At 48.7% G+C, this 16,052-nt stretch overlaps 1 protein-coding gene across 4 annotated transcripts in view; it reads left to right on the top strand.

The window, feature by feature from the left end:
- Nucleotides 1-16,052, top strand: part of SH3BP2 (SH3 domain binding protein 2) — a 300,470-nt gene that overhangs the window by 150,108 nt on the left and 134,310 nt on the right. Inside the window, exon 1 of one of the 4 annotated variants that reach the window (XM_085642524.1) lies at nucleotides 13,188-13,583. The exons of the other annotated variants lie outside the window; for them this stretch is intronic. Within the exon in view, the coding sequence (XP_085498650.1) occupies nucleotides 13,510-13,583 (74 nt within the window). The 5' untranslated portion in view covers nucleotides 13,188-13,509. Of the gene's footprint in view, nucleotides 1-13,187; nucleotides 13,584-16,052 lie in introns of those variants that run through there. 4 annotated transcript variants of the gene reach the window in all.

The raw sequence follows: 16,052 nt of genomic DNA, 5'->3' as shown, positions 1-16,052 counted from the left end.
AAAAGGGGCAAGAAGGGGAAAGGCAAGGGGTTGGTACAGGAAGAATGCTCGGAAAGGTACGTGAGACAAAGCTAGGTACACGGTGCAGGGTGCTATACACAATTTACAAGGTGGCTGGATGTGATTGTGAAGAGAGAGGGACGTTATATACAAGGGAGGGTTTCGTATGTACAAAGAGTACTTTAACAGACTGAGGGTTTGGTGGAAGGTACTCACGCGCTCCGCCGTAACTCTCCTCCGAGTTACGGCCGCTCTTCAGCTACCTCCGTGGGACTCCACCAGTCTTCCGACCACTCCTCGAGTTCTCCGCTTCCGTCTTCGTTTTCCGCGTTATCGCCAGCCGAGAGTTCCTGCCACGATCTTTCGACCACTCCAGTCTCTTCGGATCCGCCTTTTCTGTGGGCGTCTGGTTGTAGGAGGGCGGGACTTCCGGGGCACCGGGCGACTCCTTCCGCTCCTTCGTCACTCCTGATTGGCCCCTGAAAGAGAGAGAGGGGCGGGGATTCCGTTATCACGGACGCTTTGGAGATCCCTCGGGTTTGTGGGATAGCGCGGGAGAGGAGGCAATCCGGGCGGTGGGCGTGAGGGATTGGGGACCGGGGGAAAGGATCCGTCACATCCCCTTCCCCTAGGTGTCTTTCGTGTACCGGTTGAGGACACGGGATAACGGGACAGGTAGTCCGCGTTCCCTTGGTCTGCCCCTTTTCGGTGTACTGTGGTGAAGCGATAGGGTTGTAGGGCAAGGAACCAGAGAAGGACCCGGTCGTTATGTCCTTTGTTTCGGGCCATCCATTCCAGAGGGGCATGGTCGGTGTATATGGTGAATTCACGACCCTCTAAGTAGTAGCGGAGACTTTCAACTGCCCACTTAATAGCCAGGGCTTCTTTTTCTACCACAGCATAATTGCGTTCTCGGGGAAATAACTTCCGGCTGAGGTAGAGAATGGGTTTCTCGTTACCAAACGGGTCCTTTTGGGATAATACTGCCCCCAACCCCTGTTCTGAGGCGTCTGTCTGCAAAAGGAAGGGTTGTGTGTAATCGGGGCTCACGAGCACGGGACCAGAGGTCAAAGCATGTTTGAGGTCGGAAAAGGCCTCCCATAACAAGGGTGTTGGGTTTTGGAGCAATGTCTCCGTGGCTGCGGAGTTTTTTAATAGGTCTGTGAGAGGGGCTGCTCTTTGTGAAAAATTGGGTACAAACCTCCGATAATACCCTAGGAGGCCTAGGAACGCACGGAGGTCTTTTTTTGTTTTCGGGAAGGGGAGGGAACGGATGGCTTCGGTTTTGGTATATTGGGGTCGGATGAGGCCCTCTCCCAGGAGGTATCCCAGATATTGTACTGTTTGTGCAGCCAGGGTGGTTTTGGCGGGATTGATTGTGAAGCCATATGACCCCAGGGAGGTGATGACCTTGTGAAGGTGGTCCAAGTGTTGTTCCCAGCTATCACTATAGATGATTATGTCGTCTAGGTATGCCCCCGCATACTGGGTGTGGGATCTTAAGACGTGGTTCATGGCTCGTTGAAAGGTGGCGGGGGCCCCGTGAAGGCCGAACGGGAGAACAAGGAACTGGTACAACCCCTCAGGGGTAGAAAACGCTGTTTTCTTCCTGTCCACTTGCCTGAGGGGTATCTGCCAATACCCTTTACAGAGGTCTAGCGTGGAGATGAATTGTGCCTTCCCTATGCGTTCGATCATCTCGTCGACGCGCGGCAGGGGATACGTGTCAAAGGATGAAATTTTGTTGACTTCCCGGAAGTCAATGCAAAATCTGACTGACCCGTCGGGTTTGGTAACGAGGACGATTGGAGAATTCCAGTCGCTTACTGAGGGTTCTATTATGCCCATCTGCAGCATGAGTTCGGTTTCCTCTTTTATAATCGCCCGACGGGCTTCAGGGACTCGGTATGGCCTTTGTCTGACCACCTTCCCGGGTATCGTGGGTATGGTGTGTTCGGTGATGGTCGTATGACCCGGTACCGAGGAGAACACGTGACGTAAGGGGTATAGGCGTCTTTTGAGGTCGTGACAGTGTTGGGGTGGTAGCCCCGAGTCTATACAGGTGGTAAAGGAAAGGGGTACCTGTTCTATGGTGGTAGAGAGGACGGGACGGGGGCCTTCCCACTTTTTTAGCAGATTTACGTGAAAGATCTGTTTGGTGGCTCGTGTAGGATCTAGTTCTATCTCATAAGTGACAGGGGTTATCTGTCGAAGTACGGAATACGGGCCCTGCCACTGCCCTAGGAGTTTATGATCGGAGGATGGCATCATCAACAGTACCAAATCTCCTACGGAGAAGTTCCGGGTTTTTTTCCCCTTGTCATACTGTACTTTCTGTTTATTCTGGGCGTTTTCCAGGTTTTGGTGTACGATGTCTCTCATCATTGCCAAGTGGGTTTGTAGGTTGGTTATGTACTCGGGGAGGGGGCGAGTGCGGTTGGGTTCGGCTTCCCAGGCTTCCTGGGCCATGTCTAACAGGGTACGTGGGGGCCGTCCATATAGCAACTCATAGGGCGAATAGCCGGTGCTACTCTGGGTTTTGCAACGTATAGCGAACAACGCTAAGGGCAACATATCTTCCCACCTTTTGGCTTCCAACCCCAATAACTTCTTCAGCGCTTGTTTCAAGGTAGCATTGTAACGCTCCACCAGCCCATCGGTCTGTGGGTGGTATGCCGAAGTCCGGATTTGTTTGATCCCCAGTTGTGAACAGACCTGTTTCATTAAGGCTGATACAAAGGGGGTGCCCTGATCGGTTAGGATCTCTCGGGGAAATCCTACTCGGGAGAATACGGAGATGAGGGCTTTCGCTATGTTCTGGGTAGTAGGTTGTCGTAGGGGCAAAGCTTCCGGGAAGCTTGTGGCGTAGTCCACGAGGACCAGGGCATATCGACAACCACTACGAGAGGGCAACAAGGGGCCTATGATGTCCATCCCTACTCTACTAAACGGGATGTCAATGATAGGGAGAGGTTGTAGGGGTACCCGAGGGGGTCGATACCTGCTGTTTTTTTGACATACCGGGCACTCCCGGCAGTATGTTTTTACTTGTTGGTGGACCCCGGGCCAGTAGAATCTCTCTAGAATGGTTTGGCTGGTTTTTTCATCACCAAAATGTCCGCCCAGAAGATGGCTATGGGCGAGAAACAGGACCTTCTCGCGGAAAGGACCGGGGATCAACAGTTGGGCCTTTTGTTGTGCCCCTCCCTTTCGGTATAATAACCCCTGTTTTTTGTAGAAGTAGGGACCTACGGTAAGAGGATCCTCGTTTTCTAATGCCTTAGCCCAGGCTTCCTGCAGGACGGGGTCTTCTTGTTGAGCTGCTCGGAATTCCTGGTCTGTCTGCCATGGATGTTCGTCCGGGATCGCTGGGAAGACGTCGACATAGTCTCTTTTCTCCTTCTTTTTCTGTGCTTTGGTTTTCGGGAGTTTGGGTTGAGTTGTTGGAGAGGATAGCCCCTGAGGGAAGGGGGCTTCTTCCCACCATTGGTTGAGGGAATCCGTGGAGTCCTGAAGAAGCCCTGTTAAACCGGGATAGTCACTCCCCAATATGGCTTCTTCTGGAAGCGAGGGAATAAGCCCTACGGTGAGGGTGTTTCCCGGATCCTTTGGATGTTGGACTTGGACGTGGGTGGTGGGATATCTCTTCGTATCGCCGTGCACACATTGAATGGCGACCGTTCCTGAGGGGGGTTCGACTGGGGTCTGCAGGACCTGGGGTCGGAGAACGCTCTGTCGACATCCAGAGTCTGCCAGAGAGGTGAGGGTTTGTCCGTTTATGGTCACGGGTCGGTGGAAGGAGGGCGGTTCAGAACCGGGTACGGAACAAACGTAGTTCCTGGCCAGACCAATCTCCATGGGTTCTTCTTTGTGGGGGCACATTCGAGCGATGTGACCAAAGCCCCCGCACCCGTAACATTGGGGTCCAGGGTTGGTAGGTCGCGTGGGCATCTCTGTAGGAAACAAAGGGGTCATCACTGGTCTTTTAGGTAGAAGAGGGCGGAGAGGTCTGATGCCGGTGGTGAGAGGGGGTTTCTGGGGATGTTCCTCCTTGCCTCGTGGGGTCTCCTGTGCTCGACTGTAGGCACTTGCTATTTCCACGGCTGTATCCAAGGATAGGCGGGCATGCTGACGTACCCACCATTGGGTACCGGGGTGTAGAGAGGAGAGAAATTGTTCTAGGTGTATCTTTTCTAAGATCTCCTCCTTAGTGGACGTTTCGGGTTTCAGCCACCGAGAGGTCAGGTCCTTGATTCGGAACGACAGGGCTCGGGGAGTCTCCTGTGGTCTTTCTTTGACCTGACGTAACCTCACCCGGTAGGCCTCTGCATCGATGCCTAATCGTTCCAATATGCATGTCTTGATATCCGCATACGGAGTGGTGCCTTGCACGTTGGCTTGTTGGTAAGCGGCCTGTAAGTCGCCAGTCAGTAATGGCCCCAGGTAATGACCCCAACGGTCGACAGGCCATGACGCGGCCTGGGCTAACCTCTCAAAATTCGTAAAGAAGAAATCCGGGTCTTCTCCCGGCACGAACTTCTGGAGGACCACCGAGGGTAATGAGGTTGTGGGTCTCTGTTGCTCGAGGACCGTGGTCAGTTTTCCCATGGCTTGTTCGTGGGTGTCTCCCTGTCCTTTCAGGACGTCGTGGAGCTGTCCACGGTCGTTTTCGGCAGTTTTCAGGAAGCGCTCCATCAATGTCCCTAATTGTTCCTGGGAGTCAGCCATCCTTTGTAGTACGGCCTCCATGTCTCCAGCTAATCCCACTTCTGACACCACCTGTCGGCGTGTGGGTATTGCGGGCCGGAAAGTCAGACGAGGAGGCCAAATATAGTGGGCTATAGTGTAGTTTTATTGAACAGAAGTTCCGTTTACACGGGGTGAGGGTGTAGAGGTAGCTGGGGAAGAGTCCCTCGTCGGGGTCGGTACTTCCGGGACGTCTCCGTTCTTGATTGCAACCAGCGACAGTGTACAGGGCGGGTGCTCCTCGGAGGACCGAAAGAGGAGCCGTTAGTCCTGCAGGGACTCAGGTGATGATACTGTCCCCGAGACCAAAAGGTGAAGAGGAGGAAGCAGACCGTGTGGGAAAAGGGGCAAGAAGGGGAAAGGCAAGGGGTTGGTACAGGAAGAATGCTCGGAAAGGTACGTGAGACAAAGCTAGGTACACGGTGCAGGGTGCTATACACAATTTACAAGGTGGCTGGATGTGATTGTGAAGAGAGAGGGACGTTATATACAAGGGAGGGTTTTGTATGTACAAAGAGTACTTTAACAGACTGAGGGTTTGGTGGAAGGTACTCACGCGCTCCGCCGTAACTCTCCTCCGAGTTACGGCCGCTCTTCAGCTACCTCCGTGGGACTCCACCAGTCTTCCGACCACTCCTCGAGTTCTCCGCTTCCGTCTTCGTTTTCCGCGTTATCGCCAGCCGAGAGTTCCTGCCACGATCTTTCGACCACTCCAGTCTCTTCGGATCCGCCTTTTCTGTGGGCGTCTGGGTGTAGGAGGGCGGGACTTCCGGGGCACCGGGCGACTCCTTCGTCACTCCTGATTGGCCCCTGAAAGAGAGAGAGGGGCGGGGATTCCGTTGTCACGGACGCTTTGGAGATCCCTCGGGTTTGTGGGTCCTGGAAGGGATAGCGCTGGAGAGGAGGCAATCCGGGCGGTGGGCGTGAGGGATTGGGGACCGGGGGAAAGGATCCGTCACACTTCCGGATATGGTGCAAGGTTTCTTCCGCAAATGAGAACTACTATGGCTCAATCTGTTCACCACTGCCGAGAACGCACAATATCTGCACTTCTGCACATTAGAGTTTCCAAGGCTTCTCTCGCTTGGAGATCCGTTACATCTCGAGTGGAACTCGAGACTCCTGTATGCCTTTCTGCTGATACCACTCCTCTCCCAGGCTCTCAAGGGGCAGACAGGACCCAAGTCATCATTGTGGTTCCTGATAGGGCACAGAGAGAATGGTATCCAGAACTCCTGGAACCTGCTGTTTCAGCGACAGGACATGGTTCTGCACCTGGGCCTTCTCGAACTCCACCTCATGCTTGGAGATTGAGCGACGACAGTTGAACACCTTCAACCTTCATCCGGAGTTGGTTGATGTCATCTAGCCAGTCCCTCAACTAAAACTGTAAATGCCAGTCGTTGGGACAAATTAGTGGCTTGGTGCAGCACACAAAAGATTGCCCCCTCTAGGCCGAGTTGTCTGACATTCTGTTTGTTCTCTCTCTTTGCACAGTTAAAGGTTATCTTTCGTCCTTACAGTTGGCAAATCAGCCCTCATTTAAGTCGCTAGCTGTGAGGCGATTTTTGAAAGTGCTTCAAAGTATGAGTCCCCTTCTCCCTTGCCATTCCCCTATAAGACCATAGTCCATTCCTGACTAATTTGATGTGCACTCTATTTGAGCTACTTCACAGCTGTCCCTTGCAGATCCCTACCATTAAGACTGTGCTCCTCATCACCATCCTCTCGGCATGGCGAGTGAGTGAGTTTCAAGCTCTTTGTGTCAATTCACCATACACTACCTTCTTTCCAGGTAAACTGGTTCTACTGGCATTCTTCCTGCTGAAGGTTGAGATGCCGTTCCACACTGGTCAAACCATCACCCAGCCTCACACCTCTAAGTAGGAGAGGCTCCATAGCTTGGACCCCAAAAGAGCACTGAGCTTCAACGTAGATCATACCAAAGAACAACGGTTGAAAAATCAGCTCTTTGTGTGCTTCTCTAGAGCAAAAAAGGCAAGGCAGTGCAGAAGAGAACCATCCCCCACTGCATCATGCTCTGCATTAAGATCTGTTAAGCTTTGGCTAAAAGCAGCCTCCATACGGACTGCTTGCTCATTCTGCCAGGGCCCAAGCTGCTACCATTTTGTAAGCATACGGAGTTCCTGTCCTAGACATATGCGAGGCAGCAACATGGATACCCCGCCATATGAAGCCCTGTTTTCTGGACAGTCAGTTTGCCAAGAAGGGCATTTTTCCTGCTTGGCCCTGCAGGACTTTCTAGTTTGAGTCCACTCACAGACCCACCTCCAAATAGGTACTGCTTTAAATGTATTCAAAAGGTGAGGAATCTGCAGCTATAAGTCTCTATCAGAAGACAAGTTACTTACCTTCGGTAATCTCTTTCTGGTAGAGAGTCTGTCTAGCCACAAATTCCTCATCGACCCTCCCATCCTCCTCATTCTGTGATTGGACTTTCTCCATTAATAAGATTCCAAGTCCAGGAATCTGCACGCTGTCTTCAAGTTTGGTTTTGGGGCTCTGCATGTGGGGGCACAAGCAGTCTCAAAAGCAATTGACAAGTGGTAGTGACACCTATATAGGCCCTGCACCGTCATTTCCACAATGGAACAGCGTTGGTACAGAGCTACAAGGCGCCACCTCCAACACAGAAGTACTGATAAAAAGTTTCCGGATCCAGTCTGGCACCTGGGGAATATTCAAAAGGTGAAGAATCTGCAGCTAGATAGTCTCTACCACAAAGAGCGTTACCAAAGGTGAGCAACTTGTTCTTTAGTGATGCAGCAGAACTAAAAACTACACAGTTCAGTAGAAAAGACCTACAAGATTGCAGATGTAGCTGCATTAAACAGTGAAGAGACCCTTCTTCTTGGTATCCTCCCAGTATTCTCCTTACTCGCGATACGGTTGAAATCACAAATCTACAGTTTCCCACACACTATGGGTTTGTTCAGGCAGGATTAGGTGCAGGTACAGATGACTCAAATACTCTCACAGTTCAAATGTGGAGCATAATTCAATGTGTCTTTACCCCTCAGCAATAAGACTTGCCGTGCATGGCAGACTTGTAAGCATGTTTTTAGTCTCGTGTGCTTGGTGCACACTAACCCCACATTTTACCCTTTAGTTATTAGAGAGGTTCAGGCAGTGTGGTGGATCTGACCCGGGCTCTCGCTGTCAAAGCAGCGTTTCCGCGCCTGTGGGGAATATGCCAGCAGCCAAGGTTTGCTTGGGTCATAAGTGAGGTGGTCGGTGCAGCAGCACTCCTCTTGGGTTGCAGCAGTCCTCCAGGCCTTCACCCCAACCATCTACTAAAGGGGAGTGGTCAGGAAGAACGAATCATCAGCCCTTTGCTAACAAGGTCCTCATTGAATATGTAAATGTGCCCTGTCTCCTTCTGCCCTCACTTCCTTGTCTTGGTCTGCACCCTCCAGATACGGGAATGCCAGCAATGCGCTTCCACTGTTTGGAGTAAGCTGCCATCAACCTCAGTCTTGTGTGATGCTAAAATCAGGGCCATTCAAATGGATACCAGTGGCCTCAGTACTACGATTGCTGTATCACAGTCCTACTAGTTTATATGTGCTACATACTCATTTTATATATATATGCATTCAGGGGCTGCTCCTGCGTTGGAGCAGAGGAGCGTCGCCCCACTTAAATGCCCCCGAAATTACCATTACTATTTTATTTTCCATCCTCCCATCTTGAATGAGTGTCAGGACAGGGGCGGGGCGCTGCTTAAAGACAGCAGCAGGGACTGGGAGGAGGGTGGGTTCTATGTGCACTTTTCAAAGTGTGCATGTCTTTTTGGCCGGCCCTCTTGCGATAGCCATCCAGACATGCTCACTTTGAAACCTCTAACCCAGCTGTCTTGAAACAGCTGGGTTAGAGCAACTGCAGGCGTCAATAGCACTGTGAAGCGCCAAGACAGGCCGCTTCCTCCAATCAGGGCGCTGCTCTCAAGGTGGTGAGAGCAGCGCCCTGATTGGTCAAGGGAGTTTCCTGGTGACCAGACTGCAGTGAGACTAGGTCTGGAGCAGGAGTTCCTGTTGTCAGGTATGTGGTTATAAAACCAATATATTTTAAGTGTATATGTGTGTGCACGCCCGTTTATTTTGATATATTTGTTTTTATTTGAGCATGCACACCAGCCCCTCCCCCTTCCCATTGATGCCAGCCGCCACTGCATGCATTTGATATGCATTCAGGATGCCAGTTCAGGGTTTCACATTACAGCAGAACTTTACATGAGAGGAACCAGTAGGTTTTCCATTCCTAAACACAGAGAAAAATGTTTGGTCACACTATAAATTAAAGAAAAATGGAGTATGCTGCCACCACCTCTTTGTGGTTCTCGCTGGGCATGGATATGGTTCAATGTCAACTGACGATAAGCTTAGTGGGCCTCTCTAGGTCCCATAGCATGTTCTGGACCTCGGATACCAGGAACAGGCCTAACAAACGCACTAGATTAACATGACTTTAGGGTCCACGGCAGGGTTATAACCCCACTCACCTTACCATGTTGGGGAGAGTACCCTCCCAACAATAGAGATAGTGCTAGAAACGCTTTGCGCCATACCTGACCTGTTCATGGCCTCCCTTGTAGGTCAGGAAGACATGCTCTTGGGCTCTCCAGCAGTTCAGGCCCTGCCTGACCTGTTCATGATCTCCCCTGCAGCTCTGGGAGGCATGTTGTTAAGCGCTCTGGCAGTTCAGGTCCTGCCTGACCTGTTAATGGCCTCCCCGGCAGGTCAGGAAGTCATGTTAGGCTCTCCAGCAGTTCAGGTCCTGCCTGACCTCTTCATGGCCTCCCTTGTAGGGCACGAAGGCATGCTCTTGGGCTCTCTGGCAGTTCAGGTCCTGCCTGACCTGTTTATGGCCTCCCCTGCAGCTCTGGAAGGCAGGTTGTTAGGCTCTTCAGCAGTTCAGGTCCTGCCTGGCCTGTTCATGGCCTCCCCTGCAGCTCTGGAAGGCCCGTTGTAAGACTCGCCTGTTGTTCAGGTCGACATGTTCATGAGCTATCCTGCAGCACATAGTGGATGCTGAAGGGTTCTCTTAGAGGTGTGGAAAACGTGTGCACAAACGCAGTCTCTCCTGATGAGTAGTAAGACATAGCCATGAGGCTTCTTGATGTATGGACGCATATTTGCAGAAGCACCTGTGTCCTGAGGCTATGTTGGAGAACTCACCTGCACATCAGTGCGCCGCATGTAAGGGCTCTTCTGCAGGAAGGTGGCATTTTTACAGACTCAGTTACATTTTCAGTGTTTCTTGCAGCCAGTGAAGACATGGTCATCATTAGCAGTGGACTCCATGATCAATGGTGCTGCAGATCAAGAAACGTTTGCATGAGGTCTGCAGCCGTGGAAGACCTTTCAGTGGGATTTCCTCCCGCCAGTAAAGGCATCCGTCACTGCAGCTAGAGAGACCAGGACCAAGAGCTGTCCTCTGTCACGCGAAGAGAATTTAACCAACCACGGTGGTCCTCATCATGTGTCCGATGAAGTCCAAATTCGGGAACAAATGCTCCCTTCCCGGGAAAATAAACAGTGCATGCAAAACGCATGTTCAATGCTTCTCCCCCATTGTGTCCTCAGAAATCACCCGGTGAAATGAGGACGTCAAAAACTGCTAAAAACATGGATTCATTAGTACACAAAAGTAGGATTCCTCCTGGTATGACCCGTCCTGCAAAAGAAAACGCGGAATAGGTAGGTGACAGCGTTCCTTATCTGGCTGTAGGAGGTCTGTTACTACCGCCCCTAAAACCGGGCCCCTGGTAATGTACATTCTGTCAAGGCCGGTTACCCCGTTCTGGCCACCAGGGGGAGCTTGCACCCGAATCGACATATCTGCTTTTGTGATATTACCGCAGAGACTGTGTGATATTTTTTTTCCTGCACAGATTTCACCAGACTTCCATCCTGGCAAAATGATGTTACAAGTGAGGGTAAATGGCATTGTTGTATGGAAGATGTGTTTTAGTTAGTTGCATTTCACACTTCTAGGCCTCCCCTTTACAGTTTGCGGGTGGTTTCTGGGTGCTGCTGACATCTAAGGCTCTGTGTTGGCTGAAACGGAAAGGACTGGGGATTCCAAGAAGGCCTGTGGCTAGCCGCTTGTGGACAGAAAACCCGCTTCCTCCTCTGAACGTCAGGCTATACCTGGGAATAGAAACCAGTTGGGTTGTATTTCCTCTCACACTTGGGGCTGTAAGGAAGTTGATCTTACATTATGAAGTGGAATGTTTTCTTCACCACTTTACCGATTTCTCACACTGTTTGAAGTATCCTTGCATTTTATGGCTATGACATTTTCTTTTAAGTGGATGCCCCCACCAAAAAGTGGTATCTTCGTGCAGGACATGCCCATAGCCATTTGAGGTCTTTCTTCACAGCGCAACTACCAGCTTGGTGTTTTGTTATCAATTTTTTAAATTAAACAGTTATTTTTGGCTCCGCGCAGAAAAGTATTACCCTCTTACTCATGCAATTAGCGGATGTACCATTTCGACTCCTATGGAATGCTTTTATTACAGTGCATAAGGCACTACTTTACATCTCAAGAATACGCTGACTCACCACACATTTCAAGGACTTTACTTCTTAGATGCATTATATACACAATGCAAGACTTTTTCATTGTTTTTTCTCTAATGTTTAGTTAAGGCTCAAAGAGAAAGCCTAGTCGATTGGCTGTGCCAGGGCTTGTATAAATAACCTCTTTGTATAACCCTGACCTAGGGAATGGAACTGGAAATGTTGGGCTTTACTTTTTGCTGGGATAATCTCCTGTGTTTCTGTCGCAACTAGTTCTGGTCTCCGGCTTGGCCTGAGTGAGAACTGGTGCTTAATCAGAGGACGTGATCTTGGGTTTAGTATTACCTTTAAAAAATGTGCGTTTGCGCACACAGTTCAGGAGGTGCAGTGCCCACTAACTCCAGAGCCCAAGATCCAGCATGGCATGGCAAGACCTTCAAGCCATGACCAAAGTCAGTTTCTAATGTATAGTCTAGATTTGGTGGCCCCTAGAGTTCACCGGTCAGCTCTGGCTTTCAGGACAGGCAGCCGATGAGAGCATGCACCTGAAGGGGATGTTTAGTTGTTCCCTGTTACAAGGCGGTGTACTAGTTCAGGTCCCTAACACTCTGCTGTCCTATCGGCCTGCAAAGCGGCACACCGTGCAGTATTCCCCTGCACCAGCTATGCCGGACTGTGACACTTGGCTGTCCAAGCACGCTGGTGAAAATCCTTCACCTGAATGGTCTTCCTTTGAGGAGACAACCCTTCTTTTATGTTGGTTTCTGGCTCTATCACCTTGGCATAGCCCCAAACCTTGCCTCGCCTAACAGCCCTTTCTTTTCCAAATGGCCTTGTTTGGGTGAACTGGAGTTGGAGACATGAACAACAATATACTGTGATGGAGATACCCGTAGTGCCGCTCGCCATGACATCTCTTCCCTTACTGTTCATGATGCTTGAGGAGGGCTGAGACAGGCAGTCTCACTCTTCCTTAATGGTCATAACCAAAAGAGGCGCAAGGAAGGGAATTTTGTTGTTGGGAACAGAGAAGACAGGGATTCATCTTCAGTGCGAGCAGCCCTTTTTTCACACATTGCCGATTACTTTTTTGGGTAATTCAGAAATTCCATTTTCTTAAAGGAATGTATATTTTTAGTGGTGAAATTTAAATCATTAGCATTGATTCCCATGGCAAGTGTTCTTCTTTTTTTTTTTTTTTTTTTTTTTAAATCGCTAGCGAAACAAGATGTCCATTTTCATGAAACGTTTTCCAGAGGAGAAGAGTGTACCCAGTGCTGGGCTTCAGACTCAAAGTCAAGGCCTCGAGCTAAGGCTGCATTTCATCATGATGCATGTAAATGCCTTTGCCATTCCAGAGACTCGTAATGAACTCCACTTGGAGCAGCCATAACCATACGAGTCCACGCGCTCCCACCCTCCCTGGTCACCCAAAAGAGCAGGCCGGGCTAGGAGAAGATAGTCTGCCCCACGTGATTGAAGTCATTGCCTGACCTTTACAAGTCCTGCAACAAGGTCAAACTGCAGTGGCCTCCATGTCTTATTTATACTTCATGACAGTGTCTTATTTCCTGTTGGTGGGCATCCTTTGCTCTGCAACACAGGAAGTAGGTTTGAGCATTGTGCGCCTCTTCCAGAGGTATAGTAACCTGGTACACAGCCACCAGGGAGGTCATACACTTGGTATACCTTTATCTTGGGTCTGAGTAACTCAGTGTCATAATGCATCAGTCATTCACAAAGCAGTGAGAGGTGCTATAGTATAAGTGTATCAGTTTCACAAAGTACTTTGGTCTGTTCATTTATTTCTGCATTTCCTTGCACGCGTCTTTCGAACCAAAGCTCCCTTCCTCATTTTGTTGCAGGAAAGATAAGTTAAGTTTCGTAGCACTCAGAGGAAAGTCCCTTTTGATCACCCAACACAGGTTTTTGCTCGGCGGGCGAGACTTGCAGCACTCTGGAAAGCCAGGAAGTCTGTGAACGAGATTATTGCGCTTGATGACCCTTGGAAACAGGAAGTTGCAGAGAACCAGAGGAAATCAGTCACAGCCCCAGCTGCCCACATTCTCTCCGAGCACGGCGAAGGCCAGCGGTAGTTTGAGCAGATGCTGTGTTTTGTGATTTGGAACTGCGAACAACCTTGTCGCTAACTTCAGTTGGCGCAGAATGATGCAGTAGGAACATGTTCATCTTTTCAGCGGACACGGGCTAGCCAATGGCTTCTGTGAGAAGATCGCGGACATTTGGGGCCACCATGCAAAAGAAAGCGATGTGCCGTTCAGACACCAGGTCAGTACTTGTGTTGGGCTGCTTTTGACGGTTCGAGTTGACATGCTTGATTTACTCTAAAAACAATCCGCGAAGTTTTGATAACATTGTCTAAAGGAAATCCGGCCATTGTCGAGGCGAGGCCAGCAGTCAATTGCAGTTCCATTGTGGAAACTGGACTTTGATTCTGCTTCGCAAAGCTGCACTCTCGCAGCAATGTCTACAATGCTAATGGGTTTTCTGTGATCACAAGGAAGGCATCGGACCAGAAAAATCCTTTAATCCTGATTTTGAAAATTAGTATTTGAAAATTGCAACTGTAAATCTTATTTTTTTTCTGCTGTTCATATAATTTATGACTGCAAAATATTTTGTGAATGGAGCTCCAACGCTTTGGCCATGGAGCTGGAGACATTTGTTTCTGATCTTAGTTTCTCAATCAATCTTTGTAAAAAAAAAAAAACTTTCTCCTGTTCTCTGATTCCTTGGGACTTCGTTAACTTCTGGCAGTAAGATCAAATGAATATAACCAGAAACGAGCCAGCACTAACTGCTACACGTGTATGTCAGTGACAACATTAACGTTTTTAACTAAAAACAAAACACAGAAATCCACCAGTTTGCAGAGCTAACTATAACCTGCACCCCCACCATGCACTGCTTATGACCTCACATATTACATCACTCCTGACATGTTCTATGACATAATTTGACATCATCCAATGAGTATGAGTTTGTTTTTTATTTTTTATAGTGGCGTGTAACTACCATGTTACTTTTCTATCTAATTTTTACAGCCTGTATCCAGCTGATCGGTGTGTTTACAAAACGCATGTGCTCCTAATGCACCATAGGTGTGTAGAGGTATTTGAACATGTTATAAATCTTTGTATTGAAGAGTAACTCTGTGTGCAGGTGACAATTGTGTTCAATACGTTCTACACAAGTGTTTTTTGGTGCTGCAGAAATGTTTCCAGCAGGGCAAAGATTTTATGTACTACATACTAGTATTGTAAGCAGCCTTGAGTTATTAGAATCGTCTCAGTAGGACAATTTCTACTTAACATAAAGGAGTGTGTGCACCAGTTACTAACCTATGTACATGTGCTTGTTTTGCTTAAGAAGATGGGCTATGTGTAAAGTTTTCATAACTATATAAAGGCTGCAGGTAGTATTATCTTTAGCACCTTCAAACTTGGTTATTTTAGGTGAATAGCCGCTCTTTGAACAAGCTTGTGGTGTATTTTTCATGACAGTTTTACGGTTTGCAAACAGTGTAGTACAGAGTAAACTCTCTGCATAGAGTAAGCAGTGGTAACAGTATCCACTTTTCTACTTATGCCAACTTCATTTCTCAATGTAGGTTCAGTGACTGTCAGGGGCTTGATACAGGTAAAGACTGTCCATTGTAGGGCATTTTTTTTGTAACAAGGCTTCCGTTTCTGGAGGAACTAGGTTTTCCCTGAACAGTTGTATACCGATTGAACACAGTGTGCAGGATAGATTACCTTTTCATCTATGGTTCATAGTCGACATAAACTCGGCTACCGATGAAGTGTGTGACATAGGGTCAATGTTGTATATAACACAAGCTTACTTTTCCTATAGTTTTTTCTTGTATGATAGCAGTAATGATGCTGCATATTATCCTGAGCTGTTTTGCATTTACCTTCATGGCTCTTATGTTATACCTGTTTAGAGAGCAATGTGTACAAAAGAAGCTTGTATGATGTCATCAGTGATGTAATCAGTAATGTCATTTGAGATGTCATTGGTGATGTCATAACTAATGTAAAAGAACATGTCATGAGTAATGTAATATGTGAGGTCATAAGCCGTGCATGGTGGGGGCACAAGCTATAGTATGCCCTGCTAACTATAACTGGTGAATATATGTGTTTTGTTTAGTTCAAAACATTAATATTGTCACTGACCTATTCACCTAACTATAACATTACTTAAACTTTTGTTTTGTTTTCAGTGAATTATGAAGGTTTAAAAAAAAAAACTTTATTACTCCTAAATATAACGTTAATTTAACCTTTGTGTTTTATCAGTGTATTCTAGGGGTTTTTAATGTTAAGTAATATTTTATTAACATACGTAAAGTCAAACTCCCCACCTTGCATGGCCTTTGGGTGTGCACGTCGGGGGGTGTTGGCCACAGGACCTTAAGTTTTTTTTAATGGAAGGTGGGCCACATGGTGCCCTCCCCACCAGCCTCATTAGGCCCCGGGGATCCCATTACCCAGGGTGTTTTTTTATGAAAGGGGAGAGGGCCATCGTGGCCTCCCTCCCGAGCCTTATTAGGCCCTGGGGATCCTAACCCCCAGGGCTGTATTTTTGGGGGGTGAGGGGTGAGCTGCGCCTCCCTGAGCCTTGTTAGGGCCTGGGGTTCCATCACCCAGGGCCCCTGCTAAAATTAAAGAGGAGGGGGGCCTGTTGGCACCCATCACCGTTTTATTTTATGTTAGTGCCACCTCCCCCATC

This window comes from Triturus cristatus, chromosome 2_2, assembly GCF_964204655.1.
Source record: "Triturus cristatus chromosome 2_2, aTriCri1.1, whole genome shotgun sequence".
NCBI lineage: Eukaryota > Metazoa > Chordata > Amphibia > Caudata > Salamandridae > Triturus > Triturus cristatus.
The sequence above is the reverse complement of the archived record's forward strand: the minus strand, read 5'-3'. Positions and strand labels throughout refer to the sequence as shown.